A 20,985-nucleotide genomic window follows, 5' to 3' on the forward strand; every position below is an offset into this window, starting at 1 on the left:
TTTTGACAGGATGGGTGAAATGTTTTGTTCAAACAAGCTTTCTGGAGGCTTGACGAATACAGAAAACACTCTTAAAATCTTCATTCAGAAGCAGAAGCGATAAAAATCAGCCTTCTAAATTTATACACCTTGGGATAAGCCCACCTGTATATTATACCCACTTAGATAGCTATCTCGATATATAGAGATCGAGATAACTCGAAAAAAGGCTATACAATGCAACCAGCTGACAGGCTGAAATTTCAGCCTACGAACTTACAACGGAAAGGGCCCCAGTATTAGAAATATCCAATGCAGTGGTTTAACCTTTTTCGGACTCTAGTTCCCGTTGAATGATTATGCAATTCATCAGAACTTTCTCTCTCTGCTAAACAAGTAATAGAAACCAGAATTCTACGTGACTGGACAGTATTGTTTCTTCGGAAGTGATATCTCATGTTGTTGGCTCAAAGTCGCTATGAAAATAAAGAAAAAAAGAAAATAGTCTCACGTTGTGATTTCCGATTTCCTCTCTTATTGTTAAATTTAATCCCTGTTTCATTTATTTATCCTTTTTCCTTTCTATCATATAACTTATGAGTGTAAGATGGCTTTAGGAGCAAGAGCAAGGATTTTGATTAAGATGGACACATATTGTAGCAAGGTTTGACTAGTTCTAGTTCAGGTACTATTTCACTGTTTGGTCGGATGCATCGTTCTCCCGGCCAAGCCAACGTAGCCACCTGTTCCTCGGTCTTCAATTTTAACTTCCTTCGGAACCTCAAGTCACTCAGGGTCGTCGTCCATTAAGAACTGGGCTTTCTTTCGATGTTCTGATTGTTGTCTAATAGTGCCAAGATGTTTTAGATGCCGGAAGAGGCTTGTACGAAGTCCACAAACTGCTGCACGGAGTCCGCTTTAGGCGTAAAAAATGTACAATGTTTGTGCTTTTTTAATGCAAACCTTATTATACAATCCTTCTGATATTGATAGCAACAGATTGATTAACACATCACATGATTTTGGAACAACTTCTTCAGTGATAAAATTTTTAAATAAAAAAACGAACTAAAATAGCTGATCTATTCATTTTATCTCTAACCTGCGTGCTTTTGTGATATTGAATCTTTTATAATATCAAATCTCATAATCCTGCAAATCTCAAAGTTTTAGCATTTTGTACGAATTTTATGCTTTCATTAGACGGCAACATAAAATGCCGTCTTTGGGAATTTTATTCTTAAAAGTTTACAATAGAATTACAAAAGCAAAGGTGTTGTTAAATCCCTTACTACCTCTTGATTGGTTAGTGTTAAGGTGTGTTTTTTCACGGCACACATTGGTGTCACCCTGGAAAAAAGTGCACTCCCTAATGCTAAAGATCCTCACTATTATCAAGCCGGCAAATATTGCACACCCTTGCAAATGAGCTCTAGAATTCGCAAAGCACATAGGGCACAAAATCTGTAACGCACTGCCGAGCCACTCGTTGCATTTCAGTTCCTGTCGTACGTTCAAACTGTAACAATGTGCACCTCATCTGCAGTGTATCTGGCGCTTCTGGTTGCGCTTACCTTTCTCGCCGCCGTGTCAACGGTCGATGGCGATGCAGCAGCTCAGTCACGCCAAAAACGCTTCCTAATATTTCCCCGTGCCAATCCGCAACGTTTGCAGATGATCGGCGGCTTCGGTATACCGGCCGACATCCAGCTAGAATCCGTCACGATGGGGTACGTGTTTAAGTCGGTCTATTTATTGCCCTGGAACTCGTCCCACTGGATACCGCCGTTTCTCGATCGGCACGAGCTGGAGACGGAACGGGTACTGCGTCGGCGGGCAGCCGTACCAACGACGATGCCGCCACTGGTGTTGGCACCCCAGTCGCATGCCGAGCCGCCCTACGAACGGTACGATGGGCGGTGGCAGGAGCTGGACACTGAATCGTTGCCGCCACCACCACTGGAGCAACTGGGACGCTCACCTCACCAGCAGCAGCATCACTCCCGCTGGACGTTCTATCGTATGCTGGAGCAATTGTTTGAGCAGTATGTTTTTGTTTACAATTCTTACCATTCGACGGGTTCGTGTTTATGGATTTTTTCACCCTTCCTCTTCTTTTGCCACCACAGAAAAGGTTTCGATGGTCGGAGCTGTGTGTTGCGTGCGATTTGTGAAGCATCGGAAGCACGCTTTACCCACACGAGCGGGCTGATCGGGGAACTGTTGCACATTGCCTTTACGCCATCGGCCACGGAGGATGCCGTCGCGGAACCGCACCATTCGCTGTACGGGCAGGCGGAAACGGTTCCGGACAGCATGAGTGCCAGCAACGGTCAATCGGTTTGCGCTGCCATGTTCGCCGAATGTTCGCTTTCGCTGTTGGGCTCGTTTTCGGACGTTTTTGCGTGACGAAGGGAACTGTTTCTATTAGTTTGTACTTTGAAGGATTTAATTGAGGAGAAGAAAGGTTATTTAGGCGTTTAGCTGATTGCATTCGTTTAAAGCATGCATGCGTCCTGTTACATTTTTCAAACCAACCAGTTTTATTGGTAAAGACGTATGTTAAGTAAATTTAATGTAATAAAAGAAAGTTTTTTGATGTTGTACTTCTTTTTGGTTTCGATGGTTCGCCAATAGTCTAAGAAATTAATATTGAAGTATAGCGAATTACAGGGTTTTCCAAGCCACTTCAATGTTGGAGCTGAAGATTTCAACTACGTTCTTCTTCTTCTTCTTCTTCTTCTTCTTCTTCTTCTTCTTCTTCTTCCTTTTCTATTTATTCTTTTTTGTCTTATGCTTTTTGTTTTGTTTTTGTTATGCTATTTCTTCGTTTTTGTCTTTTGTCTTTTCTTTTTGCCTTTTATTGTTTTTCTTATTTTTCTTCTTTTTCTTCTGCTTTTTCGTCTTGTTAATTTGACGAGAAAGGAATTATCCTCCTATGTTTTATCAGACGCGTGTTCAATTTCCCATACTAAGAGGCTTACTTTATCTATGTTTAGCTTCGATTAACCAGAGTTATTTGTTTGCTTTTTGTTCTACTTATTTCTTATTATTTGTTTAACATTAGTCTTATTTGTGTGTATGCTCTTGTTTATGGTGTAGTGTTGGATTTTGGTACTTTTTTCGTTTAGTTTTATATTGTTATTTTTGTCTCTTTCATGAATTGTATTGTTTGATTTAATTTTCCCATTTTCGTTGTCAATTTGAATAATAGTGTTACGATTGAATAATAGTGTTTCGATTTTGAAAACATAACTTTTTGTTTTGATCTGGCTTTCCAGTTTTTAAATCTCCCGTGCAGCCTTCAGCATTCGTTTAGCGTAGTTGAAATCTGTAGTTCCAACATTGAAGTGGCTTGGAAAACCCAGTAATTCAACCAGAATTTGTATTACTTCGAATAAATTTTACATTCCTGTAAATATTTTCATAAAACAAGATGGTTGTATATTTCTATATATTAAAAATTTCTGTAAAATACAAACAGGACGGACTTCTCGGAAGCTCATGTTGATGCAACACATAAAACAGTCACTTTCCCGTTCGGCGGGACGGTGGTGCGGTAGCGCGGATCCGGTCTATATTCTACCAAAACGTGTGCAGCATCGGTTCCGAGCATGATGGCGCACAAACAGGGCGCGTTTGTTGGTTTTTCTTTCCCCTCTCCATCCATTGTCCTATATCAGCGTATAGGTGGAATCGCGACGACACAGGCCCTTCCCTTGCGTCTGTTTTTTTTTGTTGGTGTGCAAAAGGACTAGCACGCGCGCGCTCGCTTGTCTGTTGTGTGGGAGGGAACGCTACACCCTTCCCCGCCCGTCCTCCCCCGCTCATCCCAATGCTGTCTCTCATGCTCTCGCTCTCTGCCCGTGGCATGGGCCGCAATTCTGTCGAGCTTTCCATCGTGTTCTCTCGCTCTCGTTCTCCCCGTTGGTGCCCGTGGGAAATTGATCAATATTTATCGATTTTCCAACGCGGCAGGAAAACACACAGCAGCAGTGCTACGGAAAAAAACAGGTTCCAGAAAACCAAACCAAAACTACAAAAAAAAAACGCGCTCTCCTCCCAGGGAACAAGCCGGATTCCTCCGGTTCGGTGTGTTTGTTCGTGAGCGAGCCTACGGAGCAAAAGCATGTTTTACTCTGGTGTGTGCAGGTGATATGATGGTGGGAGTGTTTCCGATGGGTGAATGTTGGGTCCCGGGCAGCGGGGCATTTTGTGCTAAAATTTCACTTGGAAAATTGTGTCTAATTCCATTTTTTTCTGGAGCCAATTTAAAAAAAATAGTTTTTTTTTGCTTAAATTTTGAATATTTTAGGCTGATCACATTCACGTTTTTACCTCCCGTTTATGTGGTACGGCGGTAAAACGCAGGTTAGCGAACATCGTTCGTTCTTCCCGCAACATGTTATGCTGCTGCTGCTGCTGCATAATAATTCGTGCCCGGTTTCCCTCTATATATGCGCACGACAATGACGTACATGGAACCAACCAACCGGGCAGTGGAAAAACGGAAAATCGATAAAAGCAAACGCCCCAAATACGCAAGGCACATTTCAGCAGTAGTCGCTAGCAGTCGGTTTGTTTGTGTGTTTGTGTGTGAGTGTGTTTGTCTATGTTTTGCTCCGTTCCATCTGTAGGGCCTGTTTTGTTGTAATTAGGACGATTCACGATTGCTGCCAAAACTGCCAATTCTATTAAATATGAATAGAATGTTGTTGCAAGGAAATATTTTCTTTTTATTCTTTTTTTTATAAAAAAAGGACTAAAATTGGAAACTATATTAATCAGATAAATACGTATGTTCTATTGCGTCGCTTTAATTAAGTTTTATTGTATTACTTTTTTAACTCATTTTTTGCTATGATTTTATATGAAATTGAGCTGCTTTCGGTAAAAGCTTAAAACCGAAACAAATGCCATCGTTTCCGCCCTAGACGGTCCCATCCTTTTGCTCTGCTTGTGCGTTAATGTGTATGTTTTAGCGTCCAATCGAGAGCGCACAAGGAACGCTTTGCACGCAGTGCGTGGCCACAGCTCTAGAGACCTTGGGATGCATTGAAAACATTGGCATTGATTTTTCGCTCTCCTCTCTTGTGCGACTCTTTCGGGTGATGCCCGACAGCCCCACCTTGCTCCTGCATCTGCGGGGAAAAAAATCTCCATATACATTTTTTATTCCTCGGAGCACCTCCGGCCGCAGCACGGACATTGTGAGATCAATTGCGATTCAGGAAGCGTACGCATTCCGTCCTGTTCGGCTTGTATGGCACGTGCGTGGTAAAGACGTTGAATGCTTGTGTGCTCCCGATTGTGCAATCAATAAAAGCTCTGCGTAGCGCAGTAAGTAGTGTTTCAGTAAACCTCCGAAATGCTATATCGAATGCTTTGAAGCTTATTTTTAACAACATTTGAGTAAAATCCATGCAGTAAAGGAGAGTTAAGGTGGATTTTTGAAACTTTAGCTTAAATCATACAGCTGGATTTTGATTGTCTTTATAGTATAAATAGGATTTGTGTTGTTGTTAAAGATCTATTTTATGATACGAGAACGTTGCAATTCGCTCGGAAATAGAGCAATGTTTCACGTTCAGTTCAGTTCACTCGTTCACTAAATGACCCCTAGGATCTTACAATTACCTGTAGATTAAAATGCGAATTCAACGAACGGAAAATTGGGCTCAGTTTTAATACAACAAAACAGTAATTCTCTAATTCTTGAATTTATTTAATTTCTCTAAAACATTTTGAGCGCGTATACTAATTGAATCGCTTTTAGTTTGTGGCAGAGTACCCAAAATGAAGCTTCATTAAACCGTTCACAGCCGTAGCTAATGGTTTGGTCGTCGAAATTATTATACAGTGCCGCGGGGCAGCGAATTGCAATCAATTGGCAAACATTACGAAATTCACATGACGCATTTAGCAGCGGGTTGTGCAACTGGTTCGTTAGATCCAGCAGATTAGATAATTATTAAATTTTGGACAAAAGATTCGTTGGTAATACAGTCCGAATTAAAGTGCCTGGACCGTTGGGTGCGACTAACAGTACACGAAGTCGGTACATTATTGTCGTGGTTATGCTTTAATTTATTCTACTCATATTTGGGTCGTTTGTTGCAGGTTATTTTCCCAAAATATTGCATCCATCCCAACAGTTTGTAAATCTTGGAAATGTATGCCCGGTTTCGAGATCTCACCACTTCCAGTTATTGTGTCGGGCTGCTGCTTTGTTTGTGCAGTATTTGCGGTTTTTGATGGACATAAAATCGATTTTTCATCGTCGCTCCATCACTTTGCTTTAGAATAAAATAATAAAAAAAAATCGTCCATTCTTTATAGTGAAAGCTGAGAAAAATCATGCTCTTCGTATTTCGCTTTCTATAAAAAAAGACATGAAGAACGGAAGTTGCTTTTCCCGGTCGGTAATGTTTGTGTCATTTTTTAAATTAATTATATTTATCACCATACCCAGGGAGCATCCAGCAGTGTGTGGGGTGCGCTTGCCACGTTGTCAACACACGGCTCGGCTCCCCGCTCTTTGCCTTAGCGCTTTTGCTTGTTTTGCTTGCTTTTCGCCGAAGGAAATGATTCGTTATGATTCTGACGCTTTTCCTGTCCTTGACTCGGTGAGCTGTTTTTCTTCTCCCAGGCATTGCCGTATTTTTTTGCCACTGCTCTGTTATGTCTCAACCATTGGGCTGCTGCTTGGTGGTTGGTTGGTTGGTTGGATTTGCAGAATTTCATCATCGCCCTCACCACACCACTCCCTTGACACAACCGCACACACACACACAGACACACTTTCAGGCAACCTTTCGTCAGTCTTCTCCCCCGTCTATCTCCAGTCTTCCCCAATCCTTGGTTCTGGTGGGTGATTGGGATAAAAAAGCTCTCCCCCAAGAAGAAGGGCTGATACGACGATGATGCAAGAACAAGAGCGAGAGAGCGAGTTTGCTGAACACACGAGAAAGTTTGAGGTGTAAGGGAAGCTTCCTTTTAGCCGCGGCCCCCTTACAAGAATAAGGATACACGTGAGAGTGAACGAGAGATAGAGATGGAGAGTGAGAACATCATTCTACAGAATGGGAAATGGTTGCTTTTTGGATGAGCAGGATGGAGGGCTTTTATTTTGTGCTTTTTCTTCGCCTTCTGCATTCGTTCGTTGGGGATGCTGTGGAGGATGATGGGAACACAGGGCTTGCGATGGCATCTTTGAGGCCTTCAAAGAACACATAGAGGAGCCCGTTTGCTATATCACACATGTATATATACGTCTGTTTATGGGTTGGAGGGTGCTGTGCTTTTGTGTTTGTGTGCGAAACGCCTCACCCTTTCTCAAGAGAACACAAAAAAGGGAAAAGCTCCATAAAAGAACGTGGCATTACGGTGTTCGACGAAAAACTCACCCTAGAAGGTTTGTGTCCATACGTCTGGTGTTACTTAAGCTGCAATAATAGACCAGATGAAAGCCTACGCCTTTTCAGCTCATCCCAAAGGGACTAATGCTGCTCAGCAGAGCGAAAAACAAAAACAGATGGAAAACGGCAAATCCAGGGCACCGTACTACACCCATCCGAATGACTGCTGTACGTACATCCTTCTTCATGTGCCCGAAAATGATGACCCCGGGAAAACTCGGTCCTTTTCGCGCTTCTATTGAAACATCTTCATCCTGTTCGCTTGTGTGCTCTGTAGCGTGCGTTCTTGAAGATGCCCCTCGCCGCACCCCCCCCCCCCCCCCCTTCCCCCCTACCCTTTAGGTCCTGTGTGTATGTTCGTCATCATTGCATCACGAACATCATTTCCATCCCGGGGGCCGTTTCTCTCGGTTAGATCATAAAACGCAATGCCGCCGCGTCTTCTGGCTCGTTTCGCTTTCCCTCAACATCCTCTTGGCTAGGCCGCAGTCCTAAGAGCAAGACGGTGAAAAATGTTCGCTCCAATGGCACTACATCTGTAAGAGCGAGAAAGGACGAAGTGTGAATGAGAAGATGGACAAATAATGCCATTATAAAAGGGCACGAGAGGAGGAGAGCGTGCTGTGCAGGGGTAATGGAAAGTGGTCAAAATAATAAATGCCACCGGGGAAAAAGCATCGCCTGTCCCCTACAGGAGAGAGAGAGAGAGAGAGAGCTATAGAAGAGAGAGAGAGAGGAAAGCGATCTGCTTGCTTTACCGCTGAGGAAAAGCGCTTTTCCCGTGAGGCGGGTAGATGAAAAGCGCGGCGGTGTCAGATGTGAAAACGCAAAGCTTGCACACATACACACATGCACACACGTACACAAAAGACCGGCGCACACTAGCGCACTGAAGAAAAGCAGCAGCAGCTTTCCAGCATCCGAATTATCGATCCGTTTTTCCTTGCCGTCGCGGGTCGGTTCTCTCTCTCTCTCTCTTTCTGTCTCACTGCTTTTGAGTGCGTTTGAGTAAAAGCGCGGAAGTGCCCGAGGCAGTGGAGAAGCTATTCCTGTTCCTTCCGCCATCTATATGATGGTGGTATTGGTGTAACGTGCTTTAAAGTGGAACATTTTCTCGAAACGTCGCGAGAAAACGATAGCAGCAGCAGCAGCCTTCCTATATTATGTTGCGTTTCGTTTTCATACCCAGATAGTACAGGGTTTTCCACGGGGTTCTCATAGGTGTTGGAACTTTCCTTTACACTTTCTTATGTGACGTGAACTTATGATGGAATTTGGACTCTATGGTACCCTTTTTGGATAGGCCGTTTGGAAATTCCTATTGGATTGTCAAACAAGGGTGCTATGGAGTCCAATTCCCATTACATTAGGTTCATTTCACATAAGAAAGAGTCAATAAAGTGTCCCACAACTATGAGAACTCCTGGAAAACCCTGTTTTAACTAACAATTGCACGTTTTTATTTTGTGTAAAAATTTCATTGAAATTGTTGTTTTATAAATTGTATGTTTGATACCATTCATTCAAAATCGCTCGCTTCTAGTGCATGGAATGAAAACTTAACGTTCTGCCGCTGAACCGGCAGCCGCCAACTATCATCGGAGTATTGAGCTTTAATTAAAAGTTGCTGATGCGTTGCTATGAAGAGTTTAGGGGCACGAACTCTCCTCCTCCCGTTGCTGTTGCAGATTGTGCCCCCGCTGGAGGCGAGAGCTTATTCTCACTACGCAATTCGGGCTAATGGGATGTGCCACTTTAAGGCCGCCACGGTCGTTTGGGGGGCGTCGAGGCAGGCCACGGAGAGCAGTTCGAGAGGCAGCAGTGCCATGGGGCAGGAGCATGGGACTTTTACTAACTATTCCCTTGACATAGGAAAATTGTACAGAGTTTAAGTGAAGATAATTCCGCTCTCTCATTTCTCTCTCTCTCTCTCTCTCTCTCTCTCTCTCCCTCTCTCTCTCTCTCTCTCTCTCTCTCTCTTACTTTCTCTGCGAGGAGGAAGAACACAGCACCTAGTTTAATAGTCGTCCTTTTTTCAGCTTTCCCATCCACGGGTGGTGTGCTCGGTTCTCCGGAAGCTTCCTACCGGTTTAGTGAGAACGTCATGGCCACACGGAAAAAGGAAAGAGTGTGTGTGAGAGAGAGAGAGCGCGAGAGGGGGTTCGTTTTCATTGAGAGGGTAAGAGCTTTTAGTGAAGAGTGTGATTGTGAACGGTGGTGCTAGAAAATGGTGAAGTGTTGTTAATTTTCTTCCTATTAAAGTGATTAAAGGGGCGGACGCGCCCAAAGCCAATAATGTACAATCAATGGTGGGGTCAAGCTCTGGGCCATCGAGGGGAGATTTTGTTTGCAATTATTTTTAACGCACGAAATGAGTTGGATTCGATGCTTCGTATGCTTTGAAGAGACTGTGCTTTAACAGCATTGGGTTTAATTTATTTACGTGACGTAGTTACGTTAAAATAGCTCTTAAAGCGAGTTAACTGTTTCCATGCTTAATGCAGTTCACGCGGTTGTTAGTGCTTGCTCCAAAAAAGCCTTACCGATGAAAACTTAAATATGTATAGCATAGTGGTAAAAATAAGTGCTCAAAGTTGGAAATGTTTCAGCAACGTGTTAAATTTTCTTTTTTTTTATCAATCATGCCTCCTCCACGGCTTCGTGTGTGCTGGTGGCATTCTAGTGAATATTTTAACACAAAACATCCTGGTATCGACACATTCGAACCACTGACAAACCCAAACTTTCTTATCTGTATGTGTGTGTTTCCCAACCCCTAAAAGCCGGTCTGTCCGGATGTCTAACCAAAATGTTATCAAAATGAAATTAAATTAAGCTTGAATGATTGCCACATCGGTTCCTGCCCTCCTGCACTTCTTCGCTGCCTCAACCTCAGCGTGTCCGGGCGACAGTGAGCGAACAACAAGGAAAAGCTTTCTGAATGGAAAATAGATGAATTGAAACTGCTAGGCAACAGCAGTTGGCTGGCTGGCTGGCTTGGTTGGCTTGGCCGAGGACACTCTGCGGGCGAAACGAGCAGTAGTACTGATGGCATTTTTCGGTTCCATGAACGATCGATTTATTTTTGGGTCCAGGCAGAAGTGTGTGTTCGTTTTTTGCTTCCCTATCCCCATACTAATGTGCTCGAAATTATTCATCGAGCATTTCCGCAATGCAAATGGCACACATGCAAAGGCACATTTGTTTGGGTTTTATTTTTAAGACAAAACATACATGGGGAGGGAAGTGTCAGAGTTAATTTTAGGGCCTGTCTGTTTCGCTACCGTGACACAGCACTCGAACGAACCACGTGCTGCTGCGCGGTGAGGAGGCGCCCAGTATTGATCGAATAATTATTCCATTTATTTACTGCCATCCCCACCGGACGTGTGGATCACAGCTGTGGAATTGTTGCCAAAGGAGCAAAGGAGAGGTTGGAGCTGGTTTCGTTTGTTTGCAAATACTGCACGTACGGTTGTGCTCTGGTGCTACAGTTCGTGCTCGTGGAAGGATTATAGAATTCTAGCCACTTGAAAACATTGCAATCGGGGACTGTACGTGTTTCTTGCTTTTTTGTGTAATGTGCTGCCCTACTTTAGCAGACGCTTCTCTGGACAGCAAAAAAACCAAAAGCTACTACCTTGGGATGAAAAGTGCATGGAGAGGAATAGATGCAAAATAAACATCTCCTGTAATGGGCGACGATGATGGGTTGTTGGCGCGTTTGGCATGCTGTGTTTACACATCTTCATTATGCGCGAATACAAATGAGCGCTCTTTGCCGTTCCTTTCGGTTCACGTGTGTCCCAGGTTTTGTTCGCTGGATAAATAGAATGCATTTTCCCTGGGAAATGTTTGTGCAAAATGTGCCTCTTGTTTGAAATGTTTGAATATGAATTCGTAAGATTGTAATTTTGTGTTTGGGCTGGAGTATTTAACAATGTAGAGAAGTGCATTTAAATAGATGGAGATTTATGAAAACGTGCTTAATTTTAAAAACACACAACCATCTATCTACAGCACCTTGCCGCACCACGTTGGTTCAGATTTACAGTGAACCCTCTCTTATTTGAGAGGCGATGGGACTGTCGAATAAGAGGGGTTTTCAAATTACAGAGGTGAAAAGTGAATGAAAGGTCCATCCAAACAAGAAAGAGACAGAACATTTAGTATGCAGCCTTAACTGTTGCTATAGGAAACTGCGAACAGGATTGCCAATTTGAGCATACATCATTCAATAACCATGGCAATACCATACACAAATAAGAGAGACACAGATTTCAGAGGTTTTCCAAATTAGAGGAACAAAAATGTACTGGAAATCAAGGGACTGTGCAAAATGTTCAAATAAGAGAGGTTTTTCAAATTGGAGAGGTGTCAAATAAGAGAGGGTTCACTGTATATGTAAACATGGTTAAAACTCTGAACCAGAGAACTTCAAATCTCCAATACAGAATGTGCAGGAAAAATGCATTCCAACCCGAGGGAGGAAAAAATGGTTGCTATTCAGGAAACGCCGCTATTTTAAGCTATTTTTAATCCTACGGCAAAGGTGCAAAGATGAAGAAGGAGTGGCGGAGTGGCTGGAAGGAAAGAACTTCCACCTCTCTTCACCTCTCTCCCCCCCCCCCCCCAACGCCACTCCCCGCGGGATTGCGAGAGTGATGAAGAAACAGCATTGCAACTGCAACGCGCACCGCCTGGCGTGAGGAGGAGGGAGGTTGTTGTTGGTGGGGTGTGACCGGTGAGCGGAGGAGGAAGTTTCTATGTTTGACCTACATTCGCTCACCCCTCGCCGGCTGTGCCGCCGCCGCACCGGTGGGGGAGGAAGGTTTTATCGTTGTCTGCAACGGTGGTTCTCTTTTTTTGAGTGTTTGTGTGCATTTTCCCGGGTTGAGCATACAGTAGCGAACACACTCCGATGCAGTTGCAGCCGCATTCATCCATCGGGGTGGTTCGGCCGGGATTGTTTTGCCGGCAGGAGTGGAGAGAGAGAGAGAGAGAGCGAGAGAGGACAGGCGATGCATTTTGTCTGTTTTGGTTTATGCGCGTTCCTTCCCGCTTGCTGCGATCGATAAATGGGTATATATGGTGGGAGGAATGAACGCGTTTCTGGTCCGCGTTTCGGGTACCGGTTGCGTAAGCATCGCTTTTCACGGAAATAGCAAAATCAACGCGATGAAATGGTCTGCTGCGTACCCGTCGTGATGGATCTGTAAAGTCAATTAAAGGTGTGCAGGAACGGTGTTGTGTTCTTAGAGAGTTAAATAACGTGATTTAAACGAAAAAGAATTCAGTTTGTGATGTGTTCAATGTTGTAAATCTGATTGTCCACTATCGCCAAGCAAGAGTGATCATAACAAAATTCAATTTATTCTTGTTACATTAATTCCTAGCGGAAAACGTACCCTTGAACATGCGTTGGAAATTCTGGCTGTCTGCTGACTGTTGTTTGAATTCAGGAAAATCAATAATTCACAGCGACTAACCGCATCCCCATTCTCTCTTGTCTGGGGATGTGGAGTCTTGCTGTCTAGCGAATGAATCTCTGTGTGCGTGTGTGTGTGTGTACGTGTAAATGACCCACCCTGTGCAGCGTGCCAGGATAGCGAATGCGTTTACCTGTCTCTGTATGCACTGTGGTCGCCGTCATCGCACATGTGTCCGGTTGCCGTTACGGCAATGCTAGAAAGGAAAATGCATTCGCTTTGTAGCCGGAAATCAATGATGCAATTTAGAGCGAGATAGCCGATGCGAGAGTGCAAAACCAGGAACGATAGTGACCCAAGAGCCACCGACAGAGTAGCATCACAGGATCACACAGGTTTTATGTGCACGTTGTTGTGGTGCGAGGAGGAGTTGAATGTATCCACATCATCATCACGCGTGTTGTTCCGGTGTCCTGTGTCGCGGCCCTTCTCTGTACACAGATGTCTAGTGGCTGCCAAAAAGCCAAAAAAAAAAAAAAAAAAAAACACTTTCCATTGCAGACCCAAAGCGTTTCGTTGGCACCCAACCTGTTCATAATTGACCTTGCTGCTGCCTGCCTGGTCACGGCATCAAAAATTGGCAACCTGTTTGGGTTGTTCCGTCCCAGATCGTCCCGGGGACAGCTCCACTGGGGCGTGTGTTATGTCGCGTGTGTGACAAAACACGTGCTATTCGCATTTTCCCGCCTGGTTTGTATCTTCACAGACACACACGCACGCACGTAATCGTTAGATTGAACGCAGAGCAGCGTCGTATGTTGTCTATGTATCAAGAATGGATTTAAATGCTTAATATTCGCTAAGCGGCGTCCCTCTTGAACCCGGCGGCACCATGCATGTTGTTTATGGGTGTCCTTCAACATCGAGGACCATTAAAATAAATCAATACCCTCGTTATATGGTACCACATCATCCCCCTTCTTTATATGTTACAGCAGGGTCGGTAAGGTTGTGGTGGATGTCTGGAGCGTATTTTATGTGCTCTCTAGCAACAGCTGTACGGTGTGAGAGTTGCGATTGTTTGTTGAGTATAGTAAGGTTGTTGACCGCCGATGCGCAACCCCGTAATTGACATGCTCCCCTTGCAACGCGTAATTTATTACTTTCCCATTAACATGCTTGAATGGATATGGTTTAATGTTGTTTAAATAGTTTTACTACATTTTATGTAATTTAAATACTAACAAACACCCATTTTGTCCGTTTTTTTCCCTGCAGTACACAATCGACAATTCCGACAACGATGCATCCTTTCCAAGGCAGACTGAACCACCACCAGCAGAACAAGGAGCAGCATCAACAGCAGCAACATACTACACCGAGCAGTAATCGGAAGCATCTTCCACTCATGCCCGGGAGCGGCAAGCAGGAACAGCAACACCAGCCGCAACGTCCCTGCAGCTGTTCCGGTCAGCAGCACATAGCAGCGCGAAACCTGGTCCTGATCGGCACCAGTAACCCGCCAAACGGAACGATCCGGCAAACTGCCGCTGAAAGTGTCACGTGCCGAAGGAAGTTGCATTTCCACAGAACAGCAGTAAAGCATAGTGCTGCGGGAACATTGGTAAAGTGAAATACAGCAAGTAGTGTAAAGCCATGGAACAGTGTAATTATATCGTCACAAAAAGAACGGTTAAACACAGTGCTGCGTGTTAGGATAAGAGAAAAAAAAGTTTAAGCGATCCGCTAACAATCCGATCCTCGTCGGTGTAAAAGTGTAAAGTAGCGTTTAGATGCCGTGTGCTTAGTAGCAACCATCAAAAGGGTAAATAATTAGTAGTAAAAAAGTGTGTAAAATAGTAATTGGGTGTGGGACAACGCCCAAACGGCCCCACAGGTTACGACACGCGGTGCGTAACGAGAGCATCCTCTACCTCTACCCTGCACTGCGTCCAGGAGTGGCAACATTTACGTCAATTGTCTGTGTATTTGCCTTCTGCGCAATCCCGACGGAACGTTGGCGCGGAAGGTGGAACCAGAAACCAACGGTGGTAGTAGGAGAAGCCCCATCGACGGGGTAGCAAAGCAAGAAGGTCCCTGCTCCGCTAGGGGGTAGTACTTAAGCAAAACCCTAGTGGACGGCAGCAGCAGCAGCAGCAATGGCCACTCCGAACTACAAGGAGCTGAAGCTGCAGTCGCCGGCCGGTGCCGAACCGTTCCTGTACAACTTCCCGTTCTCGACGGTGATGGGCACGGGGCACGATTCGGGCGCCGAGCTGATCGAGAACGTGCGCTGGGTGTGCGAGGACATGCCGGAGATCAAATCGGCGATCGAGGAGATCGATCTGAACAACCTGGACACGAACAACTACGATGCGATGAAAAACCTGTGCGATCGGTTCAACCGAGCGATCGACAGTGTGGCGGCACTGGTAAGAACAAAGACTAGGAATATTGCTATGGTGTGATACTCACGTATTGTATTATGCTTTCAGGAAAAGGGAACATCGCTGTCGAACCAACGGTTTACCTACCCGTCGCGCGGGCTGCTGAAGCACATCCTGCAGCAGGTATACAACCAGGCCGTGGTGGAGCCGGAGAAGCTGAACCAGTACGAGCCCTTCTCGCCGGAGGTGTACGGCGAGACGTCGTTCGATCTGATCTGCCAGATGATCGACCAGGTGAAGATCACGGCCGACGACGTGTTCGTCGATCTGGGCTCGGGCGTCGGGCAGGTGGTGCTGCAGATGGCCGCCTCGACACCGGTGAAGGTGTGCTTCGGCATAGAGAAAGCGGACGTGCCGTCCAAGTATGCGGAGGGCATGAACACAACGTTCAAGCTGTGGATGCGCTGGTTCGGCAAGAAGTACGGCGACTACGAGCTGATCAAGGGCGACTTTCTGGCGGACGAGTATCGGGAGAAGATCACCTCCGCCACGATCGTGTTCGTGAACAACTTTGCGTTCGGCCCGAACGTTGACCATCAGCTGAAGGAGCGGTTTGCCGACCTGCGGGACGGTGCCCGCATCGTGTCGTCGAAAAGCTTCTGCCCGCTCAACTTCCGCATCACCGATCGCAACCTGAGCGACATCGGTACGATCATGCACGTGAGCGAGATGAGCCCGCTGCGGGGCTCGGTGTCGTGGACGGGCAAGCCGGTGTCGTACTATCTGCACATCATCGACCGGACGAAGCTGGAGCGCTACTTTCAGCGGCTGAAAACGAAGGGCACGGAAAACCATACGGACGGCACGAGCGGAGGCGGCAGCGGTTCGCACTCGACGCGCTCGTCTCGGTCGCGCAAGGACAACAACACCAACCACCACCATCACCATCCGAAGGTGATCACGAACGACGACAGCACGTCGGAGAGTGACACGGACGTGGTCGGGCCGACGACGCGCAAAGCATGGTCCGACTGGAACAGCGGCAAGGAGGGTAAGACGAGTCCGTCCGAGGAGGAGAACAACAATTCGCCGGTCCTGCGGAACGGTCGCATCCCGGTGGCCACCAAAAAGCGGCGAAAGATCACCCGCACCAAGGCGGCGGGCAAGAAGGCGGAACTGGCGGCAGCTAGTGCCGCGGCCGCGGCGGCTGCTGCAGCGGCGGCGGCGGCAGCAAACCGGGACATGGGCGTTGGCACGTCGGCCGCGTCGGCTGCCGCAGCAGCTGCGGCGGCGATGGCTGGCGGCAAGAAACGGGGCCGCGTTAAGGGCAAGGGACGGCAGCGGCGTCCGCTGAACATTGCCGGGCTGGATTTGCTGCACAACGAGACGCTGCTGAGCACGTCGGAACAGATGATTGGCAAGCGGTTGCCGCCGGCACCGGGATGCGTCGACCAGCAGCTTACCTCACTGGCGGGCGATATGCAGCACAACGAACTGGACATTCCGGAGGCCCCGTCGGAGACGCCGTACGCGCTACAGATACTGCTCGACTTGTACAAGTAAGTGGTTCCGTTTTTTTGGTGTGTGGTTTTTCTCTCTCTCTCTGTGTCACCTCAATTTGTGCTTTTTTCTTCCTTTCTTTCTTTCTGTAGGACTCAGTTTATGAAGACGATCGAAGCGATGCGCAAACCATCGTACAAAGACAACGTGCAGCAGCAGTTTGACCGGGAGAAGGAGCGCAACCAGCGGCTGATGAATCGGGCCGGCCAGCTCGAGAAGCAGATTAAGGTGCTGATCGACGACAGTGTGGCACTGCTGAAGGCACGCATGAATGAGCTGGGCATTAGCACGACCAGCCAGAACGATTTGCTGTGCAAGGCGAAAGAGATCGTCGGCCGGCATAAGGAGCTGCAGGTGATGGCAGCCAAGCTGCAGAACCAGGTGAACGTGATCGAGCAGGAGCAGAAGCGGCTGGTGATGCAGCATCTTACGAAGCTGACGGTCGAGCAACAGCAGCAGCATCAGCAACAGCAACAGCACCAGCAGCTACACCCGCACCAGCCCTACATTAAGCAGGAGGATGCTGAGCTTACCTCTTCCAGCTCGAACGAGCTCGTCCTGAAAGCGATTGCCAGCACGCTATCCCAGCGCAAGAAGCTGTACGCACAAGTCTCCAATCTGGAAACGGAGCTGAATCTGATAGAAAAGCTTACGGAGGAGCGCAAATCGATGGTGGTGGGCTTATCGGCAGCAGCGCCAAACAGCAATCATAACAGTGCGTCGTCTACAGCGGCGGCTGCTGCTGCTGCTGCTGCCACGTCGACGATCATTTCGGTTGCCCGAGCAACGGAAGTGCGTGATCGGGAGCTGTATGGGCACGCCGGTCAGTTGCACCCGGCTACGATTGGCGGTGGGCGAGAACGGGAACACATCCATCCGGACGGCACTACCACCAGCAAACACACGTCCGACCCTGTCCGCACGCTACCGGCAGGAGCTGCGGCCGGACCGGTAGGAGTCGCCGGAAGTGCTGCGCCCTTGCCTCCTCCACCAATGGCAGGCGTTGGGTCGGCATCGGTCACTGTACCGTCCACGCCGACGAAGCAAGGATCCGGTGGTGGGTCTTCGCGGTCGGCACAGCGAAAGTCTCGCGAAAATCGAACCCGCTCGCAGGAGTGGCCCGAAATACCGGACATTGGCAAGATTGAGGAGAACAATCCGGAGATCCTCGCCCAGAAGATACTCGAAACGGGCAGGCAGATCGAGGCGGGCAAGCTTCTCGCTGCCGGCAAACACGCTTCCAAAGAACGTGGCAGCGAGGGCAAACTCGCCCCCGTGGTCACCGCAGGCCACGGATCGAGTGCAGCTGCCGGTACTGCGGCACCGCAGCACATTGCACACCCACCTACAGTGGGCGCACCAGCTCCACAACAGCAGCCGTACCCTCATCATCATCAACAGCCGCACTCGCAACCGTCGCAACCACCTGTCCATCCTCATCTACACCATCCGGATACAGCGTTGATGCCTGCGCCGGCCTCTACCATCAACAAGGCTCACCATCATCATCGTAGCAACAGTGGGGGGCCCAGTGGGGCCGTGCCACCATCTGTACCTACGGGCGGTGGGTCGCTTCCGAAGTGTTACGTACCTGGCACTGCGTCAAACGAGCATCATAGCGGTGGTGGACGGAACGCCGCCGAAGGTGCTAGCGGTACAGGACGTGGTGGGAGTAGTGGCGGTGGTGGTGGCAGTGGAAAGTTGCAAGATTCGCATAAGGTGGTCAACTTCGAGGATCGGCTGAAGAGTATCATCACCTCCGTACTGCAAGGATCCCCAAAAACGGGAAACACAGCAAGCTCGGCACCGGCGCCAGTGTCTTTAACGGTAACTGGACCTCCACCGGCTGGCCCATCGCCTGGTGCTGGCCACCGTGATGCTCATCATCGCAGTGGAAGCGGCGGCCATCAACCGCTAACGATGGAGCCCGCTGGATCACCGTTGAAAGCGACATCTGCATCGGGGGCTGGCTATGGATCGGCTGCCGGTCCCGGAAAGACGACGGTCTATCTACAATCCTCTCCCGGGGCAGGGTCGCATCATCCACACCAGATGGTGGTCGCCCAAGATATGTCCGCTCGCTCGTCGTCCGGTGGACGAGGGCCCAGCCCTTCGGCGCACAATCCGGCGCATCAGCAGCAGATACATCCACATCAGGTCAGTCAATCACAGTACCAACAGCAACAGCAACTGCTCCATCATCCTCACCATCCTCATGCGCAACAATCTCTTCATCATCAGCAGCAACAGCACCAGCATTACCAGATGCAACAGCAACAGCAGCATCAACATCAGCAGCAGCAGCAGCAGGGAATGCTGAACGTAATCACCAGCGGCGCACACCATCTGAATGCCAGTACCTCGATTTCGACCTCGCCCGTGCCAACGTCTCCGTACAAAATGCATCCCACCGGGCCGCAAGCGAGTAGTATCGCTGGCAGCGCCTCGACAAAGATCTCACCGAGTTCGAAGTATCCCTATCAGAAGGGCGGACCCGTGGCCGGTATGAGTCACCATTCGCCGGGCTCGTCCGCATTGAGCACGCACCAGCAAATCATTCAGCAGCAGGAGCGCGAGCGGGCCATGCTGTACGCTGCCGCCGCCCACGGCGGTGGCTTGCCGATCGACCATCCGCATCATCCCTTGCATCAGCATCATCATCGCGGCATGCCGCCGTCCTTGGTGGATGGGAAAATGCTCGAGTTTAAGGCGCCAGAAAATTTCCGCTACGATCCGCGTGCAAGCGGGCCCAGTGGTGCGGCCGGCAATGGGCCACCAATGCTCGACACGTCTGCGGTGTCGCTGCAGAGCCATTCGCGCAGCTCGTCAACCAACTCGCTCGACAGCATCCCGGCGGCCGACTACGGACCGGCATCCGCTGGAGCGTCTGCGGTGGGTAGTGGTGGGGCACGGTACGGTGGGCAACAGCAACAGCCGATCCCGCTGGTGACACATTCGCCCGGCGTTGGATCGCAAGGATCCGGGCCGCAGCACGGTGGAAACAATTCGCGCCCCGGCTCGACGTCCTCCCAGCCCGACTACACGCAAGTGTCGCCGGCAAAGATGGCGCTTCGTCGACATCTGTCCCAGGAGAAGCTTACCCACCCATCGGCGGGAGGACCGGCCGCTGGTGGTCCGGTGAGCGGAGGACCTGGCGCTGGTGGTAGTGGTGGCGGACTGGGCACGGTTAAAACGATTGGCGATCTGGTGAACGGTGAAATTGAACGTACGCTTGAGATATCCAACCAGTCAATCATAAACGCGGCGATCAACATGTCCTCCCATCAGCAACAGCAGCAGCAATCGTCTGCCGCGTCCGGTAATTCGTCGGCACCTCCGGCATCGGGTAACAACACGGTAATCAACACGCACGTGCAGCGTCCCGAGCGTGTAAGCATTCGGCTGCTGGAGGAAGCAGGACACGCAGCAGCGGGCGGGCCACCACCGCCGGGAAGCAGCGGCGGAACGTACAGCCCCATTTCTAGACCGGGCAGTGTCGGAGATTCTGGCAGCAAGTCACCCGTCCACCATCTGCACGGTCAAAGCAATCTGGCCTCGCTGGTGCAGGTATCGGCATACAATAGTAAAAATCAAAAGGGAGCTGGCACAACAGCTGTGCCGAGTACAATCGTATCGCCGCGTGGTGGTGGTTCCTCACAGCAGCAGCAGCATCACCAGCAGTACTCGACGGCACCAGGTAGTGGTGCTGCCGGTGGTCCCGGTGCGGTTTATCAGCAGTCTACGTCCCGTGGGCACGATCGCCATCATTCCGGTGAACCAATGCCTTACATGGCGTTGCCGCGAGCGGATATGAAACCGTACCTGGAATCGTATTTCACCGACGAGCATAATAAGCGACAGCAACAGTTGCATCAACAGCAGCAGCAGCACCAACAGCACCCGCAGCACCAGCAACAACATCTGCAACATCCAGTGCAATCACCTTCGCCATCAGCAATGTCAGCCTCGGCTATGGGTTTGCATCATCATCAGCAGCAGCAAATGCATCATCAGCATGCACCGCTAGCGATGCATCGTGCAAGCCATCCGGTGGACCTTCATCGCGGTTCGGTGGTAATGAACGAGCCGGGAATGCTTTCCCGCTCTCGTGGCGAAATGATCCCAATGGATGACAACAGAATGGACCGCTTAAACGGTGGCCCACCTTTGGAAGGTAAGGAAAGGGTTGCATGAAGTAAAATAGAGTGTTAG

General features: G+C 48.6%; 2 protein-coding genes across 8 annotated transcripts in view; both read left to right on the plus strand.

Moving 5' to 3' along the window:
• Positions 1-20,985, plus strand: part of LOC120953660 (histone-lysine N-methyltransferase, H3 lysine-79 specific) — a 40,897-nt gene that overhangs the window by 9,404 nt on the left and 10,508 nt on the right. For 5 of the 7 annotated variants that reach the window (XR_007452006.1, XR_007452007.1, XM_049606287.1 and 2 more), the window contains 3 exons: positions 14,105-15,258; positions 15,322-16,772; positions 16,866-20,947. Coding sequence is in view for 5 of the 7 variants with exons in the window: in XM_049606287.1 (XP_049462244.1) it covers positions 14,986-15,258; positions 15,322-16,772; positions 16,866-20,947 (5,806 nt within the window). In the remaining 2 variants the exon portion in view is untranslated. The remainder of the gene's footprint in view (positions 1-14,104; positions 15,259-15,321; positions 16,773-16,865; positions 20,948-20,985) is intronic. The other 2 variants (XM_049606288.1, XM_049606289.1) reach the window with 2 other exon arrangements.
• On the plus strand, positions 1,173-2,585 carry LOC120953662 (uncharacterized). The gene is made up of 2 exons (XM_040373805.2): positions 1,173-2,024; positions 2,109-2,585. Exons 1-2 carry the CDS (start codon positions 1,507-1,509, stop codon positions 2,386-2,388), a joined length of 798 nt encoding a protein of 265 aa, XP_040229739.2. The 5' UTR covers positions 1,173-1,506; the 3' UTR covers positions 2,389-2,585.

The sequence above is a fragment of the Anopheles coluzzii genome, chromosome 2 (assembly GCF_943734685.1).
Source record: "Anopheles coluzzii chromosome 2, AcolN3, whole genome shotgun sequence".
NCBI classification, from domain to species: domain Eukaryota; kingdom Metazoa; phylum Arthropoda; class Insecta; order Diptera; family Culicidae; genus Anopheles; species Anopheles coluzzii.